Genomic DNA, 18,347 nt, shown 5'->3' on the forward strand with positions numbered 1-18,347 from the left:
AAAACACACACACACACACACACACACACACCAATATAACCCACATTCGTCAAGTGCTTGCTATGGACCAGAGCTTGATGTGAATTATCTTGAGGAATCTTCTAAAGAACCCTGTGAGGTAAAAATGATCATTACCCCCATTTGACAGATGAGAAGAGAAGGACAGAGAAGTTAAATGACTTGCCATAAGGTCATAGAGCTGGGGTTAAACCCAGCAGAGTTAATATTCCTCACCACTCTGCATATTACCTCTTACTGGAGGTCCTTTCCAGTCCTGTGTGGAACAGAGAAAAACTGGAGTCCACCAATAGAGGAACGCTATCTATTACGTCCACTCCTGCAAAAGAGTACTACAGAGTCAAGAAAAAGCAGGAGGCAGCCCTAGCTGGTTTGGCTAAGTGGATAGAGCATCGGCCTGCAGAGTGAAGGTTTTCGGGCTCAATTCTGGTCAATGGCACATGACAGGTTGCAGGCTTGATCCCCAGTAGAGGGTGTGCAGGAGTCAGTCTATCAATGATTTTTCTTTCATCATTGATGTTTCTATCTCCCTCTTCATCTCCCTTTCTCTCTGATATATATGTACACACAGGAAAAACAGGAGGCAGATATGTTCTGGCATGAAATTATGGCCATGGTAGATTGTTGAATAGGAAAAGCTGAAGAACAATATGCATCACATAATCCATTTTTATTTAAAGCAAAATCAAAAAGTCCATCTACAGCTTTCCGGTAGAAGGATGAGTGGGAGAGGAAGGTCACCACTCGGGACTCTTCCTCCTTGCTGCCCCAGAAATGTCTTCCCTTTCACAATATGCCTTGCGCATGACTTGTCTGAGTGCCCGGCTATTTGGTGAAGTTGCCAGGCCTACTGATTCCAAGTCCATGAAAGTGGTGAAGCTGTTTAGTGAGCAGCCTTTGGCCAAGAGGAAGGAGTCATATCACTGGTATCCAAATCACAACACTTATTACACGCTCATGGGAATACTGCGTTTTTATGGCCTCTACAGAGATGAGCGTCAGGACTTCATGGATGAGCAGAGATGTCTGAGGAAACTTCGTGGAAAGGGGAAACCAAGGAAAGGAGAAGGAAAAAGAGCAGGAAAAAAGAAATAGTTTTTTTCAGTGCAGAGAAAAACGTCCTCCTCTGCAACTGGGAGGAGAAGCGAGAGTATTCTCTTTGCCCATGTTGGATGACTGTAGGCTTCCTAAGCTAAGAGGAACACAAATGCTCCATGTTGAAGTCTGATCCAGTTAAAGTGTGACTGGTTTCTTGAACACATTCTAATTCTGCAAAGTTATTTTGGCCTTGGTTTTGTAATCTGAGGTTTACCTCATTCCTTAAAGAAATGAATGCAGCCCAGCCAGTGTGGCTCAGTGGTTGAGCATTGACCAAGGAGCCAAGAAGTCATTGATTGGATTCCTGGGGATAAGCTCAATCCCCGTTGGGGGCATGCAGGAGGCAGCAGATTAATAATGTTAATCAGCTTAACAATAACCCACAACCTTCAAACCAACTAGCAGATTAATAATGTTCTCTCATGTTTCTCTCCCTCTCCCTTCCTCTTTCTCTAAAAATCAATAAAAACATTTTTTAAATGTAAAAAAAAAAGTCCATCTACAGACCTGTTTATAGGTTCATAGACAAATGTCTGGAAGAATAAACACAAAACAATTCCTTTGACCACTGGGAAATTGTGAAGGAGGGGAGCTTCCATGTTTTGAAATCCCTATTTGTTTTATATGTTCATGACTCACAAGCATGCATTTTTCTGTGTTCTTGAATTATCTCTTGGGGCCTCCACTCTCTATCTGGATTAGAGAAAGGATTTCCAGGAGAGAGAGATCAGAAATGGGACGGGGAGGAAGACATGTTTGTTGCCTCCTATCTTCTCTCTCTGTGAGATCAGATTCCTGCTGTTTTCTCTGTCTCACCCAGGATCCTTCTGTTGCCTGCTCTCGTCTCTGCCTGTTCCTGTCCCTGCTGTCACCTATCTTCCCTGTCATCATCACTGTCCATCTCTGTTTCAGTTGGACCCCGTCCCCAGAAGGACCAGCTCCAGCCTCTGAGCCCTGTCTGTCCCTCTCTTGCTCAGGGTTCTCTGAGAACCAGATAGCAACCCCCTACTCCTCCTCGCTCTCACGTGCTGAAATTTCAGTGGCCCAAAAACCAGCATGCTCAATCAATGACAGACACATCCATTCGGACGGAGTAGATCTCTATGCTGGTCGTTTTATTACTCAGTCTACACATAAAGTACCTCTGACCCCTGGTCATAACTTGGTGTCCCTGAAAGGGTACTTAGCCACCAACTGAGAACCACTGACTTAGAACTGACACGTGATGTGGAAACAGGAAGGGATGCTCAATACCTGCCTAACCAAAACCAAAAGCAAAGCAAACGAAACGCCATCACGGTGCCCTCTAGAGTTGCTACGTGTAGATAAAGGCTGGTGGGCGGCCCAGGGCCCCAGCCTGCCAGCCTGCCCCCCTCTTCCTATTTGCGGCATATAAATAGGAAGTCAAAGGTAGCACCTTCCCATCATCTCTTGCAGCCATTGGGGCTTCAGTCACAGGCAGCGGCTGGGCAGCCACCAGCCCACCTCCTCCCCTCCCCAGCCACAGGGATGCAGAGCCAGGTGAAGAGCTGACGCAGGAGGCCCCTCCTCTGGGGGCTTCTCTGAGGCCTGGGCAGGGTTGGAAGGAGTCGGGGAAAGGGAAGGAGTCTGAGTTTTGGTGGGTGCTGGGGTGCTCAGGAGCCCGTGGGGTAAGGAGGGAAGGGTGGTTACTGAGGGGAAGGGGAAGGGCCGAGGGAGATGTTGTGGACTGAGGTGGTCCCTTGCTTCGTGACCATCAGTGAAAGATGGCAGAGAAGTAAGTAGACCGCTGAGCAGACAGCTGAGCTCAGGGCATGTTGCTGGCAGGCCAGTCAGGGGCCGGAGCCGCTCTTGGCCACTCTCTGAGACAGACCCTGGTGAGAGAGCTGGGCAGCAGGCTGGGGGGCAGGATCTGGGACCCCTCAGCTGCCCAGAAAAGCTGTGTGGGTGAGTGGATGCAGGGCTCTGCTTGGTGGACAGTTTCCCTTGGCGGGAGCCTGTGGTGGGGAGTCTGCAATCCCGATCCCCTCCCAGCATGGAGGAGAGTGGCTTCCCAGTTTCCTGTGGCCCCAAGCAGTCTGGAATGTTCCCTCAGATCTCTGAGCTCACTTGGGAACAAACTTCATAAAGACCTTCCTCTCTCCTTTGTTCCCCAGGAATGGGAATCAGTCCGGCTCTGCTCCTCATCTCTGATTGGCTACAGGAGCCAGGAGCACATCATTGGCTTCTATTTCTTTTCTTTTTTTAAATATATATTTTTTATTGATTTTTTTCGCAGAGAGGAAGAGAGAGGGACAGAGAGTTAGAAACATAGATGAGAGAGAATTATCAATCAGCTGCCTCTTGCATACCCCCTACTGGGGATGTACCCACAACCAAGGTACATGCCCTTGACTGGAATCGAATCTGGGACCTTTCAGTCCGCAGACCAATGCTCTATCCACTGAGTCAAACCGGTTTTGGCCATCATTGGCTTCTAAATGTCAGCACTAGAGAGTCCTTACACATCAAATAGTTCAACCCGCCCATTGTGCAGATAGGGAAACTGAGGCCAGGAGGGCCGTGACTGGCTCAAAGCCACTCGATGGTGTAATGGGAAAGCCAGCCCTTGAAGCCATGCCATCTGGAGGACCTTTGCTGCTCACCTGTGACGGACTTGTCTTCCCAGCAGGTAGTGGAGGTATGAAGGGGGGACCTGCTGCAGAATTGGGTTGTCACAAGACCGAGTCCCTGAGGAGCCCGGGGAGCTCCCTGTCCCCCAGCCTGGCCTTCCAGTCCCGCCAAGACGACCAGGTAAGGTGGAGTCGCAGCCCTGCTTATGGAGGGAGGGACGTCGGGAGGAAGTGGGGAAATTTGAAGGGACCTGGGTTCCCATGGTCCCCTGGTCCTGAGCACCCCTACCCCAGCACATCATGGGGACGGACCCTTGAGGTGCCAGACACCCTCTCCCCTGCCCCGGGGGCCAGACTCTCCTGTGGGCCATGAGAAAGAGGCGGGGCCACTTGGAGGCTGGGCTGTATGATTGTGGCCTTGGCTTTAGGGCCCATCTTGTGGGGTTTGCAATCTTCTTTGTTGTTGTTAATACTCACTGAGGATAATTTTTCATTGATTTTTAGAGAGAGTGGAAGGGAGGGGAAGAGACAGAGAGAGAGAGAAACATTGATGTGAGAGAGACACATTGATTGGTTGCTTCCCACACTCATCCCAACTGGGGCCTGGGACTGAGCCTGCAACCTAGGTACATGCCCTTAACTGGAATAGAATCTGAGACCCTTCAGTCTGCGGGCAGAGGCTCTAACCTCTGAGCAAAACTGGCTGGGGGAGGGGGGTACAGTCTTGATGAGGATTTTCTTCAAGTTGTCCTTGGCTCCATTCCCAACAGAGTAGATGGTCTGAGACTTGGTGGGACCAGGGAGGTTAGGAAGAGAGGTTGGTAAGGGCTTTAGGAGCAGAGAGAAGGCCTTTCTGGGTAGGCATGAAAGTCCCGGGGGAAAGGAACTCTGAGTGAGGGAAAGGGCAGCCATTTGAGTGACAGATATGGTGAGGGTGAGTGGTGCTTAGCTTCTCCTCCTGCTCTGGAAACCAAACGAGGGGTGGGATCATCCAAGGAACCCAGGAGTCACAGCCCCGAACCCCTTACTCCCTGCCCTCCAGGTCTTCCCAGCCTGCAGGCCGCTTCCAGACACAGTGGACACCCACGGCCCATCCTGAGCCAGCTGGCTGTGCCCCCTGCCACTGTCACCAGCCAGGTCTGCCCTGCTGGCCTGCCCCCAGAGCCTGGATCTCTACCGATGTCCCTGCAGCCGACACCCTCGGGCACAGCCTCACAGGGCCTCGGGGAGGACGCCCTGAACACCAGTAAGTCCAGGCCCCAGGGCTGCACTTGGTGGAGGCTGAGGTGGGGCACTGTTAGGCTTCAGAGTGGGAGGGGCAGGGAACCCGGTGTCACTGGGAAGGACAGAGCCTCAGGGACACTTGACTAGCACACTTTGGCCTGGAGTTCTGACCTAGGGGTGCAGGGGGCTCTCAGGCGGTGACACCTGAGCCAGAGGAGGTGGGCAGTGGGATCAGGTGTAGGCTGTGAGGATGGCACTCGCCTACCTCTTTGAGCTAGGGGAGTCTTTTTAAAAAATATATATTTTATTGATTTTTCACAGAGAGGAAGGGAGAGGGAGAGTTAGAAACACTGAGGAAAGTGAAAAATCAACCAGCTGCCTCCTGCACAGCCCCCACTGGGGATGTGCCTGCAACCAAGGTACATGCTCTTGACCGGAATCAAACTTGGGACCTTTCAGTTCACAGGCCAACGCTCTATCCACTGAGCCACACTGGTTAGGGCGCTAGAGGAGTCTTTGTCACGAGTGAGGAGCACTGCCTGGGAGGTGGGTGGAGTCCTGGTGCTGCTCTTTTAGCTCAAAGACCTGGGAACATCCCTGAGGCCAGTTTCTTCTACAAAAGTCAGCTGTCACTGTCTCTGTGTTCTAGGCTTGTTGCATTTTATTTTATTTTTAAATATATAATTTTTATTGATTTCAGAGAGGAGGGGAGAGGGAGACAGAATCATCAGTGATGAGAGAGAATCATTGATTGGCTGCCTCCTGCACGACCCCCACCAGGAATTGAGCCCACAACATGGACAAGTGCCCTTGACTGGAATCAAACCAGGACCTTTCAGTCCGCAGGCCGACGCTCTATCCACTGAGCCAAACCAGCCAGGGCGGCTTGTTGCATTTTAATACACCATCCCCCTAGGCCACTGTGACCTGGAGGGCAGGGACTGCGTGGCTGTGTCCTTTGTCACCTACCCCACCCCCTGCCAGAGCACAGAGGAAACAGCTCCGGATAACGTTGGTTGAGTGAATGAATGAGAATTCAAGCAGACAAAAGATATATATTGTTTTGACTTCACATCACTCCTGATTAGCTCCTACCTCACTGTCTGTGGCATCTCACTGCCCTTGCAAAGCTCTTCTTGACCTTCCTCCTAAATATTCACCTGTTCCAGAACTCAGTCCAGAGCCCTCTTCTCTCCCTTCCCCTCCTCACCACTCCCCTTCCTTTCCTCCTCCTCCCCTTCTCTCCTCCTCTCCTCCTCTCCACTCTTCTCTTCCCTCTGCTCTCCTGTTCTCTTTAGAGTGGCACTGTGTGCTAGAACCTCCTGCCATGATGGAAATGTTCTATGCCTGTGCTGCCTGATATCATACGTCACACCTACTGAGCTTTAAAAAAAATAAAATAAAATATATATATATATGTATATTTGATTTTTTTACAAAGTAAGGGAGAGGATAGAGAGTCAGAAACATCGATGAGAGAGAAACATCAATCAGCTGCCTCCTGCACCCCTCCACCCTCCACCCCCACTGGGGATGTGCCCGCAACCAAGGTACATGCCCTTGACCGGGATCGAACCTGGGACCTTTCAGTCCGCAGGCCGATGCTCTATCCACTGAGCCAAACCAGTTCCAGCCCTATTGAGCTTTTCTAATGTGGCTAGTGCCACCGAGGAGCTGAATTTTTATTGCCTTTATTGTAATTAATTTCAATGTGGACACGTCTCAGGTGTCCATTTTGGACACAGCGGCCCTAGTGTCATCCTCAGGTGATATCCTCTGGGCCCTGGCACCTAAATGTATGTCTCCCACTCCGGCCTCGCCTAGAAACCAACGGCCCACTGGGCTGCTCCCCGTGGCTGTCTCACAGGCGTCTCCCATGTTTCCTCTCCCTAACATGGTCCCGCCCTGCACCCACACCAGCCGCTTTTCCTGATAGGGGACTGCAGACAGGACAGTGCAGCGAGGGGAAGGTCCTGCCCGGTCACCAGCCCAGGGGGCAGGCTCGGCGGGAGCAGGGCTTCGGCCCGGCATCTGGGCCCCTGACTGGCTTCCCTCCTCTTCTCAGAGCGCCAGCCACCAGGGCCACCGGCCAGCTCCACCGATGACGACAAACTCACACCCACATCTCCTCGGAGCAGGGATGAGATGGGGAGCCAGCAGAGAAGCCCGGATGAGGAGGCCCCCTGCCCACCCTTCTCTCCTCACAGCAGCTCTTCCCCGACTCTCTGGCAGAGCGGAAAGTGCTCCGGCTCCCTGGCCTTCTGCTCCCGCCCCCCACCCATCCCCATCTCCCACCAACTCGCGTTCTGCCTCCACTCCCTCTGCCCTGCATACCCCTTTCTCCTGCCCCCACCATATCTGCTCACCTATGGGGCCCCACCTTCTGTCCAATGTCACCCTGTCTTCATGTTGCCCCAAGATACCTCCTACCCCACCAGGGCTGTGCCCAGTGTGCTGATGAGTGTCTGTGAGCCTGGGCACCACAGCCCCTGTCCGGAGACCCTGTGCCCCTACCCAGGGGCCTCTCGAGACTCTGGTCAAACCGTACTGTCCCAGGCCCGGATTCCAGGCCCTGGAGCTGCCAGGACCTACTCGCCAGGGCGGGAGCACGCTGGCAGGGCGGCGCCAGCAAAGCGGGCCCCCCTGGGCTCTGGAGCGGCCCTGCCTTACCCGCTGAGGAAAGAGAACGGCAAAATCCTGTACGAATGCAACGTGTGCAGCAAGAGCTTCGGGCAGCTCTCCAACCTCAAGGTATCGGCCCCCTGGGCTCCGCTGCCCGCCCTCCACCCCCCAGCATCTTTTAATTTAATGGTGGATTTAGGCCTTGATCTCCGTCTCTCAGCATCTAGTGCAAAGCCCTTTCCTGGACAGCCGTGCCTTCTAGATTCCCAGCGAAGTCTCCTCGTGCTTGTTTGTTTGTTGTTCAGTGGGCAAAGGAGTAGATCTCAGTGAGTCCCACAGAACTGAGGACCAGCCTTTTTCAAGTGGGATCCCACAAACCAGCGCCCAGTGCCTTTGGCATCCACCAGGGGGCGACCATGGGCACCCCTCCATGTCAGCGAAGACGGGCAGCTAGGCATGAGCTGGCGCTGCTGAGGTTGAGGAAAGGTTATGATCATTGGGGGGAGATGTCTTCTCCATCCTCTAGCCTAGGGGTGTCGAACTCAATCAGAGAAGGGGCCAAAATCTAAAATCCAGCCTAAATTGCGGGCCGAATGGTTTACTGAACAGTCATAAACTGTCATTGTGATGGAAACGCAGCGGAGTGCAGTGATGACAGCGCGGGTGTGGGCCACATTGCAAGGCCTGGTGGGACGGATTTGGCCCGCGGGCCTTGTGTTTGACACATGTGCTCTAGCCCCATGGTTGGCAAACTGCGGCTCGCGAGCCACATGCGGCTCTTTGGCCCCTTGAATGTGGCTCTTCCATAAAGTACCATGGCCTGAAGAAGTGGCGTTAGAAGAAGTTTAAGTTTAAAAAATGTGGCTCTCAAAACAAACTTCAATAGTTGTGCTGTTGATATTTGGCTCTGTGGACTGAGTTTGCCGACCACTGCTCTAGGGTGTGAGTTCCTAAACATTAATGAGCCGCAAACTACCACAAGAGCTAGTGAACATGCAGCCAGGGACTCTAATTCAGGTGGTCAGCGTGGGCCTGAGAATCTACATTTTTTAATTTTTCAATATATTTTATTAATCTGTTACAGAGAGGAAAGGAGAGGGATAGAGAGTGAGAAACATCGATGAGAGAGAAGCATTGACCAGCTGCCTCTTGCACACCCACCTCCTACTGGGGATGTGCCCGCAACCCAGGTACATGCCCTTGACCAGAATCGAACCCGGGACCTTTCAGTCTGCAGGCCAATGCTCTATCCACTGAGCCAAACCGGTTTCGGCAGAATCTACATTTTTAATGTACTTCCGGGTGATGCTGATGCTGCTGGCCTGTGGAGCACACTTTGGGAAGCACTGCCCTTACCTGGCCTTCTGACCACTGCCTCAGGGCTACAGGAGGAGGGGGTGTCTGAGAGATGGAAGAGAGGCCCCAAGGGGGGGTGACAGAGAGGAGCGGGGACTGAGAGGCCTCGATGCTGGGATGAGCTCCTGTGGAGATGCGGGTGGAGGCTCAGAGAGGCCCCCAGGCCCAGCGGGGCCCTGGGCTGTTGGCAGCATTTCTCCCCCGCCTGGCTCAGGTCCATCTGCGTGTGCACAGCGGGGAGCGCCCGTTCCAGTGTGCCCTGTGCCGGAAAAGCTTCACCCAGCTCGCCCACCTGCAGAAGCACCGCCTGGTGCACACCGGGGAGCGGCCCCACAAGTGCCTGGTGAGCCCCTTCCCCCCTCCTGCCCTCCTGCAGGCCAGTGAGGGAGGAGTTCCAGACGGGGGGGGGGGGGGGGGGGTGGGGGGGGGTGGGGGGGGAGGGCTGCAGCCTCCATTCCCAATCCTCCTGAGCAAGCGGAGACCGCACAGGAGGTCAGGGTGGGGGCAGGGAAGGAGGTGGAGGAGGATGAAAATGACCCCTCTTCGCCTGGAAGGGCCAGGAAGTGCCATTGGAGGTCACTCTGGGGGTCTGGGGTTGGGAATAGAGGTGCAAGTCTGTGCGGGAGGATGATACAGTTGGGGGTGGATACCTATTACCTTCTTTCCAGCGTTGCTGTTCTCCAGCGTCATGGCATCATGTCCTCACTGCCCTTGGGTGGTCAGAAGGGCGGGGACTCCTCCCCTGTTTGACACACACAGAAATGAAAGCAGCATAGTGGCTCCGAGTCTGAGCTGCGTGGGTTCAAATCCTCGCTCTGCCTCCAGCTTGCCGTGTGGCCTCTGGCCGGTGGCTTCCCTCCGCGGAGCCTCTGCTTTCTCGCTGTCTTCTAGGAGATGCCCTGGGACTTAGTCCCGCTTCCTCAGGGTCCCGGGGAAGACGACCGAGGCTGATTCCTAGCCTGTGGCTGCTCCCAGTAAACGTTAATTATACCCAAGGAAGCGGCAGCCGCTCACAAAGGGTGCATGTGATTATCTCGTTCAGTCCATCCTACCGAGGAGGTTAAGTGTTCATAGTCACATGTTACCAACAAGGCGAGCGAGGCTCAGAAAGGGGACGTCGCCTCGACAAGCTCATGCAGGGAATAAAGGAACCAGAAAAGAACAATAAAAATGTGCCAGACACTGGGGGGTCCCAGGGTGGAATCCTGGGGCGGTGTGTGTGTGTGGGGAGAGCTTCAGAGTCTGTATTCCAGTAAGGTGACCAGATGTCCCGCTTTTGGAGGGAAAGTCTCGATTTCTAACAAATTGTCCCGCGTCCCTCAGCATTTTAAAAAAAGTCCCGATTTTTTCCCAAAAAATCGGGACTTTTTTAAAAACGCCGAGGGACGCGGGACAATTTGTTAAAAAAATCTTTCAAGAATCGGGACTGTCCCGCCCAAAGCGGGACGTCTGGTCACCTTTTTACAGGGAAGCACGGAGGGAGTAGGGAAGGGAAGCAGAGAGCCTGAGCCAGCGGGGTGGGCAGGACTGATGCCAGTGCACGTTCCCCTCAGATGTGCCACAAGCGCTTCAGCAGCTCCAGCAACCTCAAGACCCACCTGTGCCTGCACCCAGGGGCCCGGCCCTCCCCGTGCAGCGTCTGCCCAAGTCGCTTCACCCAGAACATGCACCTGCAGCTGCACCACCGGCTGCACGCTCCACTGCCCTGCAGCCTGGCTCATGCCCGCCTACCGCTGGCATCGCTCACCTGCCTGGCCGGGTGGCACCCAGGGGCGCTAGATCTTGTGATGGTGCCATCAGAGAGGCAGGTGGGCCAGGAAGCCGACGAGATGAAGGTGTGCTCAGCATCTCAGGGAAAGCAGGGGCAGCCGGCCTGAGGAGTGGCGTCAGGACTGCTCTGGGGAGGGGCGGGGGCAGATGATTAAAGGATTTTGTCTATAACCAAGTGAGGCCTCTTGAGCTTCACCAGTGGAGGGAGAAGCCACTGTGTAGTTGCCAGATTCCACAACTCCCCCTGGGGCGGGTCAGGGCAGGCACCCTGGAGTAGGTGCCTGCAGTCACTGCCTCGGGCTTGGGTTTGGGTTCTGTTCCCTCTTGAGACCAGGCCCTTCATCTCAGCTCACTGATGGATAGTCCAGCCTCCCAGGCCTCTGCCAGGTGCAGGCTGTGCTGCCAAGAAGGGGCACGTTGCTCTCTCCTCTGTCCAGATGTCTGTCTGCAGCTTCCAACCACCTCTTTTTTTAAAAAAAATTATTTTATTTTATTGATTATGTTATCACATAATTGTCCTCATCCCCCCATTCCCATCCCAAACCCCTCCCTACATATGCCCCCACCCCCGTTGTCCATGGCCACTGGCCAGGCACACAAGTCCTTTGGTTGATCTCTTCCCCTTTACCCCCACCCTCCCCTACTTTCCCTCTGAGGTTTGAGAGTCTGATCGCTGCTTCTCTTTCTCTGGGTCTGTTTTTGTTCATTGTTTACGTTGTTCATAATTTCCTCTAGATGTGTGAGATCATGTGATCTAAGAAATACCCTTGTAAGAACCTAAACTGAGACAAACCATAATGGTTATGCTGAGAGGCAAATGAATCAGTCTGTAGTGAGTTCCCTTCTGGGCCAACAGTTCTTTTGAGTCCCAATTTCAATGTCAAACAGTTCCTTATGTGTACAAGTCAGCCATGCTATTTCAGATCTGGTTGGTGTTCCTACCACCTCTTGTCTTAGTTTTAGGAGGCCATGGTGCCCCTCAGCTGGCTGCTCCCTGCCATGCATGGCCTGTGCATGCCAGGATTGAGCCCCCTGGGTGGGTGGATGGGCAGGAACACAGGATGTCAGTGTCCACCATGCCCCAGAAGCACGATGCCCCGGGTCACCACAGAGGGCAGAGGGCTGAGGAGGTGCTGGGCTCAGGGAGGGGGTAGAGGCCCTGCAAGGACTACAGGCAGAGAAGAACTGCAGAGAGAGGCTGGGGACCTGGGACCCTCCTGGTGGCCTTCCTGAGGTCCTAGAGGATCCCCTCAAAGGTGCAAGGTGTCCCCTACCCGCACTCGAGAGGTACAGAGGCAGCAGCAGATGGCGAGGCAGCAGCTGGGCGGCAGAAGGTCCAGGCCATGTCACAGTGAACAGGAGCTGCTATTAAACAACAGCTGAACCTCCTCCAGGAGAGCGGCTTCCCCGCGGGGCTGGTGGAGATGATGGCTGTGTCTGTCCCAGGACAGAGACGTCCCACAGGGAGCCACCATGGCAGACAAGGGCAGGGTCGGCTTTGCCACCCAGTCACCGCTCTGCCCCCCCCAACCCCCCACACCCAGGTGACAGCCACTGGGTAAAGCCCCGCCCAGCCGACGAGACCCGCCCCCTCCAGCACAGGCCCCGCCCCCGCGCTCTAGCTCCTCCTTCGTGGGGGCGGGACAGAGCCTTCTCCCGGCCCCGCCTCCCGGCCCCGCCCACCCCGATCCCCATCCCCGCCCACCCCGTGCAGACCCGGCGTGGGGAATGGCTGTCTCTGTGGCCCCGGCGCCTCCAAGGGACCCCAGGGCGCGGGCAGGGCCTGGGGAAGAGGGGGTCCGTCGCCGGGGTCCGGGAGGCCCCTACTGTCCCCGGGCGCGGGCACCTGGGTGGGTCCCCGCGGCCCGCCGGTGGGCGGGCGGGCGGCCCGCTGTTTGCTCTGGGGCAGGGCCGGAGTGGGCGGTTCTCCCTGGAGCGGATCCGGGTGGGCCCGGCGGCCTGGAGCCGGCAGGTGCCCGACGTCCCGAGCCCGGGCCTGGCCCTGGCCATGGCCGCGCGGCGCGAGGGCCTGGGGGCCCGCCTGGCCCGCCGCCTGGCCGCGCTGGGGGTGCGCAGGGGGAAGCGGACCCCGGAGGAGGCAGGAGCCCGGGATAGGTGAGGGCTGGGGAGGGCCGCGTGGGTGCCCTGGCGTGTGTGTGTGTGTGTGTGTGTGTGTGTGTGCGCGCGCGCCGCGTGTGTGTGTCTGAGATTGTAGCAGATATATATATATTTTTTTTAAATAAATTTTATTGATTTTTTACAGAGGAAAGGAGAGAGATAGAGTTAGAAACATCAATGAGAGAGAGTCATCGATCAGCTGCCTCTTGCACACACCCCACTGGGGATGTGCCCGCAACCAAGGTACATGCCCTTGACCGGAATGGAACCCGGGACCCTTCAGTCCCCAAGCCGACGCTCTATCCATTGAGCCAAACCGGTCTCGGCAATTGTAGCAGATATTAAAGTAAGCATATGTGAGATGTGAGTGGTGTCCCGGAGCATAAAAATGGGTCGATTTTGGATCTGTAAATGCGAAGACGGTCTTTCTAAAGTCCCCGTGCTCTTTGGAAACCTTAAAAACAACTTTTGTGACTTCCTGAAGCCAGGCCGGCCGCCTGCAGACCGTTTCTTTACGGAGGAGATGAAAGGCAAACGCAGTCAGTCCTTCCGCCTGTGTGGACTTTGCTTCTCACCCGGCAGGCCAGTCCCTCTGGCTTCCGGGCCTTTGCTGGGAGCGGGACCGGCTCCTGGGCTGTCCGAGGCTGCCCTGCACTTGCCCTGGTGCCGCGGAGAGGGTTTCCATCACCCCAGGTGGCAGTAGCAGTCAGCCTCCCTCTGCCACCTGCTTACCGCCTCCCTTGAGAGATCTCATTGAGCCCGACGGCAGCGCCATGAGACAGGTCTTCAGTGAGATCCAGACCTGGAAGTGGGGTTTCAGAGAGGCAGAGTGCCCTGTCCACCGCGCGGCTGGGGAGTGGTGGGGCTGGAGTGCCCGCTCGGGCCGTCTGACGCCAGAACTCACATCCTGAAGCCCCCGCCGCGCTGTGGCCTTGGGAGCCTGAAGGCCCGCAAGCCAGGGGGCCGGCTCTGTCCCAGCCGCGGTGCCCCTGGCCACGTGACCGGAACAAATGAGTCCGCCTCCCCGAGCCCACTCACTGGCCGCTGACGTTTGAATGGCGGGAGAAAGGCTCTGCCTGGCTGGGAGCGGGAATCGAGGACCCCAGGAGCTCCCGGGCCTGTGTCCCCGGAGCGGGTGCGGTGTTTGTGTGTCTGTGCTGTTCAGTTACCCGGCAATTTGTTCTGATCTTATCACCACACAACTGTTTCCAGCGCACCTGGGAGGAATGGGGGCGTGGTGGAGGCAGAGGGAGTGCGGCTCTGTCACCCCGGAGAGAGAGGGGAGGGGCAGGGAGGGCCTCGCCACCCTGTGCTGGGAAGCCCGGGTGACCTGGGGGGGGGGGGGTGCCCACACCCTGCGAGTGCCATGCCCCAGCCCGCAGGAAGACACACCCTCCCCCTTGCCCTGCCTGGCAGAGCCCTGCCCACAGGCCCAGGTGGCGCTGCTGCCCCCTTCCCCACTGGGAGGAGGGGGGTTGGGGTGGAGGTGATTCAGGATGTGGAGGGCAGGGGCGGGGCTGCGGAGGCTCCTGCAGCAGAGTGATGACACATCCCGCGAACGCACCTTATTCATTCTCACCAGCTGTGAGAAGGGGACTGAGCACACGCCTCTGATCCCTGCCCGTTTCCTGGGGTGGGGGTCAGAGTGCATGCAGGAGGCAGCCAAGGCACATCCTCATCTTGCCCCCCCCTCTTCCCTGTTAGTGTGGGGATGTCCAACCAGCCTTTGACGTGGGAGGGTCCTCGTGTCTTACTTCCAAGGCTCGTTAGTCTTGTGAGTCTAGGATTCGCCTCTCTGGCCTCAGTTTCCTTACCTGAAAAATGGGAGCACTAATACCCACCTTTAAATATATATATATATATATATATATATATATATATATATATATATATATATATATATATAATTGATTTTTACACAAAGAGGAAGAGAGAGGGATAGAGAGTTAGAAACATCGATGAGAGAGAATCATCCATCAGCTGCCTCCTGCACACCCCCAACAATGTGCCCACAACCAAGGTACATGCCCTTGACCGGAATTGAACCTGAGACCTTTCAGTCCGCAGGCCGATGCTCTATCCATTGGGCCAAACTGGTTTCAGCTAATACCCACCTTTTAAGGTTATTTGGAGGCTTAAAGGAGATCACGTAGGCACAATACCCGGTGCTAAGCCTGGTATAGGGAGTGCTTCAGCAATGGCGAGCTTTTGCATTATCGGGGCGCTGTCCCTTTTCTGTATTCTGGCCCTGATACAGGCCACGTCCCCATTCTCCTCCAAGCCCATCCCTCTGTCTGTCTTTGGGGGTGGAGTGACAGTTTGGGAGGGAGCAGAGAGGAGGCTGCTGTACAAGCTTCCCCTCCCCCAGATTTTAGGAGCTCATCCAGGCTGTGGGCTCAGAGAAGCGGAGGAGAAGGCCACCTCATTCCCTCCCCCTGTGCTTCCTTTCCAGGCCCTGGGGTGGCCAGAGTTGCCCTGACCTGGCCCAAGGCCAGGGCAGCACTAACAATGTCAGCCTCAAGGTAGGAGAGAATGCAGAGGGGAGGCCGGGAAGCGGGTGGGGGGGGAGGGGCGGGTCCTGAGAACCTTGACTCCTAAGCCAGGCAACTGGAGTTCTCTCATCCTCCCTTTGTCACTTGTTCACGGGTGAACCTGGGCAGATCACTCCGCACCTCTGAACCTCAGTTTCTCCATCTGCAAAATGGGGACCACAGTACCTCCCGGGGCTGCTGTGAGAAACGAGACGATGGGTGGAGAACATCCAGCATGGGGTCTGGGTGCTCAGGAAACATGAGCTTCCTAGTGCCGGGCCCCTGGGAGGCATGTAGGGTCTCTGTCTATTCCCAGGACCCCCTTTTCCACTTCCTGCTCTAGCTAGACCTCCCTCCCATCTTTTGTCCTTTTTAATGGGTTCTTTTTTTTTTTTTTTTTTTTTAATATATTTTATTGATTTTTAACAGAGAGAAAGGGAGAGATAGAGAGCTAGAAACGTGGATAAGAGAGAAACATCGACCAGCTGCCTCCTGCACACCCCCTACTGGGGATGTGCCCGCAACCAAGGTACATGCCCTTGACTGGAATCGAACCTGGGACCCTTCAGTCTGCAGACCGACGCTCTATCCACTGAGCCAAACCGGCTTCGGCTCTTTTGTCCTTTTTAAAAATATATATATTTTATTGATTTTTTACAGAGAAGAAGGGAGAGGGATATAAAGTTAGAAACATCGATGAGAGAGAAACATCGATCAGCTGCCTCCTGCACACCTCCCACTGGGGATGTGCCCGCTACCAAGGTACATGCTTTTGACTGGAATCGAACCCGGGACCCTTGAGTCCGTAGGCTGACGCTCTATCCACTGAGCCACACCGGTTTTGGCATCTTTTGTCCTTTTAACCCACTTTCTGGCATGGACCCTCCCAGGGGTGATGCTGGGCCAGTGACTTAACCTCTGGCCACAGTTTTCCCGTCTGAGCCACAGATTGGGCAGCACCGGTGTCCTCCCCTTGGAACTGGCGCAAGCAGCGGGTGTCTGTCTATGGTCCTGAACCCCATTCGTAATTACTAACACGTAATTGGGTACTCGTTATGTGCCGGTGCTCTGCACAGATTATCTCATGAAATCGCAGCACTCCCAGCAAGCAGGTGCTGTTATTATCACGCCCATTTCACACCTGGGGAGACTGAGAGGAAGGAGGAAGAGGCATTGCAGCTAGGAAGTAGCAGAGCTGGGGTTCAAGCCCGGGCCGCCTCGCTCCAGGCCCCCCCAGGAAACCCTGTCCTCTTCTGTCTCTTGAGGGGTCAGCCCTGGCTGCACCTATTCACTGCTGAGTAAATGGAGACATTTGGGACCCAGGGTCCCAGCTAGAAGGAATGTTGACCCAGACTTGGCTTCTCTGGTGCCAGAGCATAAATCCCTCCTTGAACTGGCTTTTGGGGGGTAAGGGGACAAAGGGGGCAGTGTCCTTATGGGACTGGGATCCTGGGCCTGTCCTCTTATCCCCACAGCCAGACTTGGCCCCAGGGGAACAGCAGACACAGGTCAGGCTTGTCCCATTTCAGGGGAACCCTCTTCCCCGACTCCCTCATGTCCCAGCTATTAATACATCTCTATGCCCCCGTGTGCCTGGGATCTCAGGTGGGAGGGTCCTGGGGAGGTGGCTGCAGGCAGAGGCCGTGGGCGCTAGAGGCAGGCATGCCTACCAGCCCTCACCCAGGGCAGCTGGGGAAGCGGCAGTTGACCTGAGAGTGGGGCCCTCATGTGTGACTTTATTCATGTCGATGTCTCCTCTGGGTCGCCTTCCTCCCTGCAGAGTGGGAGCTGTGAGGTGAGTGTGGAAGGGCCCTCCTGAGCTCTGCCCCTTTGCCCAGCTCTCAGGGCCCTGGCAGCCTCTCCCGGCAGCTCTGCTTCTCCCGTGCAAGGAGGGCAGTCAGGGTGGTCAGGGTGCCTGGAGGGCAGGGGCGATGCTGTCACCGGGCCCCTGCCTCTGCTTTCCCGCAGACCCGAGCCCAGAGCCGCTCAGAGTGGGACCTTCAGGAGGGGCGCCGAGGCTCCTGGCTTTGGAAGCGACGACACAGCTCCGGAGGCCTCGCTCAGCCCCTGGGCCGCCTGCAGAGGCCGGCTGTGGGCAGCGCCTCCGACATGGCCACCTCTACCTCCATGGAGCCGGAGAGCCCAGCACTGGCCGCAGACCCTGCTGGTGCCAGGCCCCCCTCACGCCCAGTGCCAGTGCCTGGACACTCGGAACAGGGAACCCCAGACTGCACTTGCCTGCAACCCCCACACGTGGCCCCAGAGGCCCCCCTGGATCCCGAGCCGCCCCGCAGCGGGGAAGACACGCCGCCCCGCCCAGCATCCTTTCCCAAGGCAGAGGGGGCAAAGGGCAAGCCTGCCACTCCGGGGCCAGCGCCGCCAGGGCCAGCCCAGAGCCTACCGGAGCGTCCCTCTGCCTCTGCCAGGAGGACCTGCTACCACATCACTGTCATCCTGCAGGGGCGTGGGCTGACACCTGGGGAGGCGGATGGGGAGCCCAAACCGGCCCAACCAGCTCTTCACCCCTTCTGCCCTGAGGAATTCAGGGCCCGGCTGAGTCCTCCCCAGGGGCCCCGCCCCATCACGGGGTGCCCAGCCGACCCGCCCCAGGAGCCCCGGCTAAGAGCCCCACGGCATCAGAAGAGCACGGCCTGGCAGCAGGAGATCCAGGCCCCCTGGACACCTGGGTCCCAGCACACACGGTGAGTCCACGGGGCGGCCGAGGGAGGAACAGCTAGCCTGGCTGCCCTTTCTGGGGTCTCTGCCTCATCTCCGGACTTCCTCAGCTCCAGGCCCATTCATTCGGCTCCCTGAGCGTGAACGGACTCGGCCATCCCCTCTCCCCTCACCTTGCCTTCCTCTCCCTTCCCTCACCCATTCACCCCTTCCTGAACCCACTGCTGCTCTCCTCCCCCGTCCCTCTGAGGAGGGGGAGATCCTTCATGAAGAGGCTGGGAGAGGGGTCACCTTCTCCTCAGCAGCACCCACCACCCCCTGCTTCTGTTCAGGTGACCACAGA

General features: G+C 56.2%; 3 protein-coding genes across 3 annotated transcripts in view; all 3 read left to right on the forward strand.

Annotated features, from left to right (window-relative positions):
- The first annotated feature begins 727 nt into the window (after positions 1-727).
- On the forward strand, positions 728-1,133 carry LOC118724480 (28S ribosomal protein S33, mitochondrial-like). Its single transcript, XM_036447769.2, has one exon. It carries the CDS (start codon positions 793-795, stop codon positions 1,111-1,113), a length of 321 nt encoding a protein of 106 aa, XP_036303662.1. The 5' UTR covers positions 728-792; the 3' UTR covers positions 1,114-1,133.
- Positions 1,134-3,593: 2,460 nt separating this feature from the next.
- Positions 3,594-10,879, forward strand: ZNF683 (zinc finger protein 683). Its single transcript, XM_036447760.2, is given in 6 exon segments — positions 3,594-3,888; positions 4,750-4,891; positions 4,894-4,953; positions 6,997-7,682; positions 9,124-9,252; positions 10,463-10,879. Coding segments are annotated over 6 exon segments (1,542 nt in total). The 5' UTR covers positions 3,594-3,687; the 3' UTR covers positions 10,787-10,879.
- A 1,775-nt stretch (positions 10,880-12,654) lies between these two features.
- The window catches only part of CRYBG2 (crystallin beta-gamma domain containing 2), a 30,212-nt gene continuing 24,519 nt past the window's right edge, over positions 12,655-18,347 (forward strand). Inside the window, exons 1-3 of the mRNA XM_036447772.2 lie at positions 12,655-12,794; positions 15,250-15,319; positions 17,297-18,030. Of these exons, the coding sequence (XP_036303665.1) occupies positions 12,688-12,794; positions 15,250-15,319; positions 17,297-18,030 (911 nt within the window). The 5' untranslated portion in view covers positions 12,655-12,687. The remainder of the gene's footprint in view (positions 12,795-15,249; positions 15,320-17,296; positions 18,031-18,347) is intronic.

The sequence above is a fragment of the Pipistrellus kuhlii genome, unplaced genomic scaffold (assembly GCF_014108245.1).
Source record: "Pipistrellus kuhlii isolate mPipKuh1 unplaced genomic scaffold, mPipKuh1.p scaffold_m20_p_2, whole genome shotgun sequence".
In the NCBI taxonomy this organism is placed as follows: domain Eukaryota; kingdom Metazoa; phylum Chordata; class Mammalia; order Chiroptera; family Vespertilionidae; genus Pipistrellus; species Pipistrellus kuhlii.

Bases quoted from the DNA above. Each gene is read 5' to 3' on its own strand.
- LOC118724480 (XM_036447769.2), top strand. From the start codon at position 793: ATGTCTTCCCTTTCACAATATGCCTTGCGCATGACTTGTCTGAGTGCC.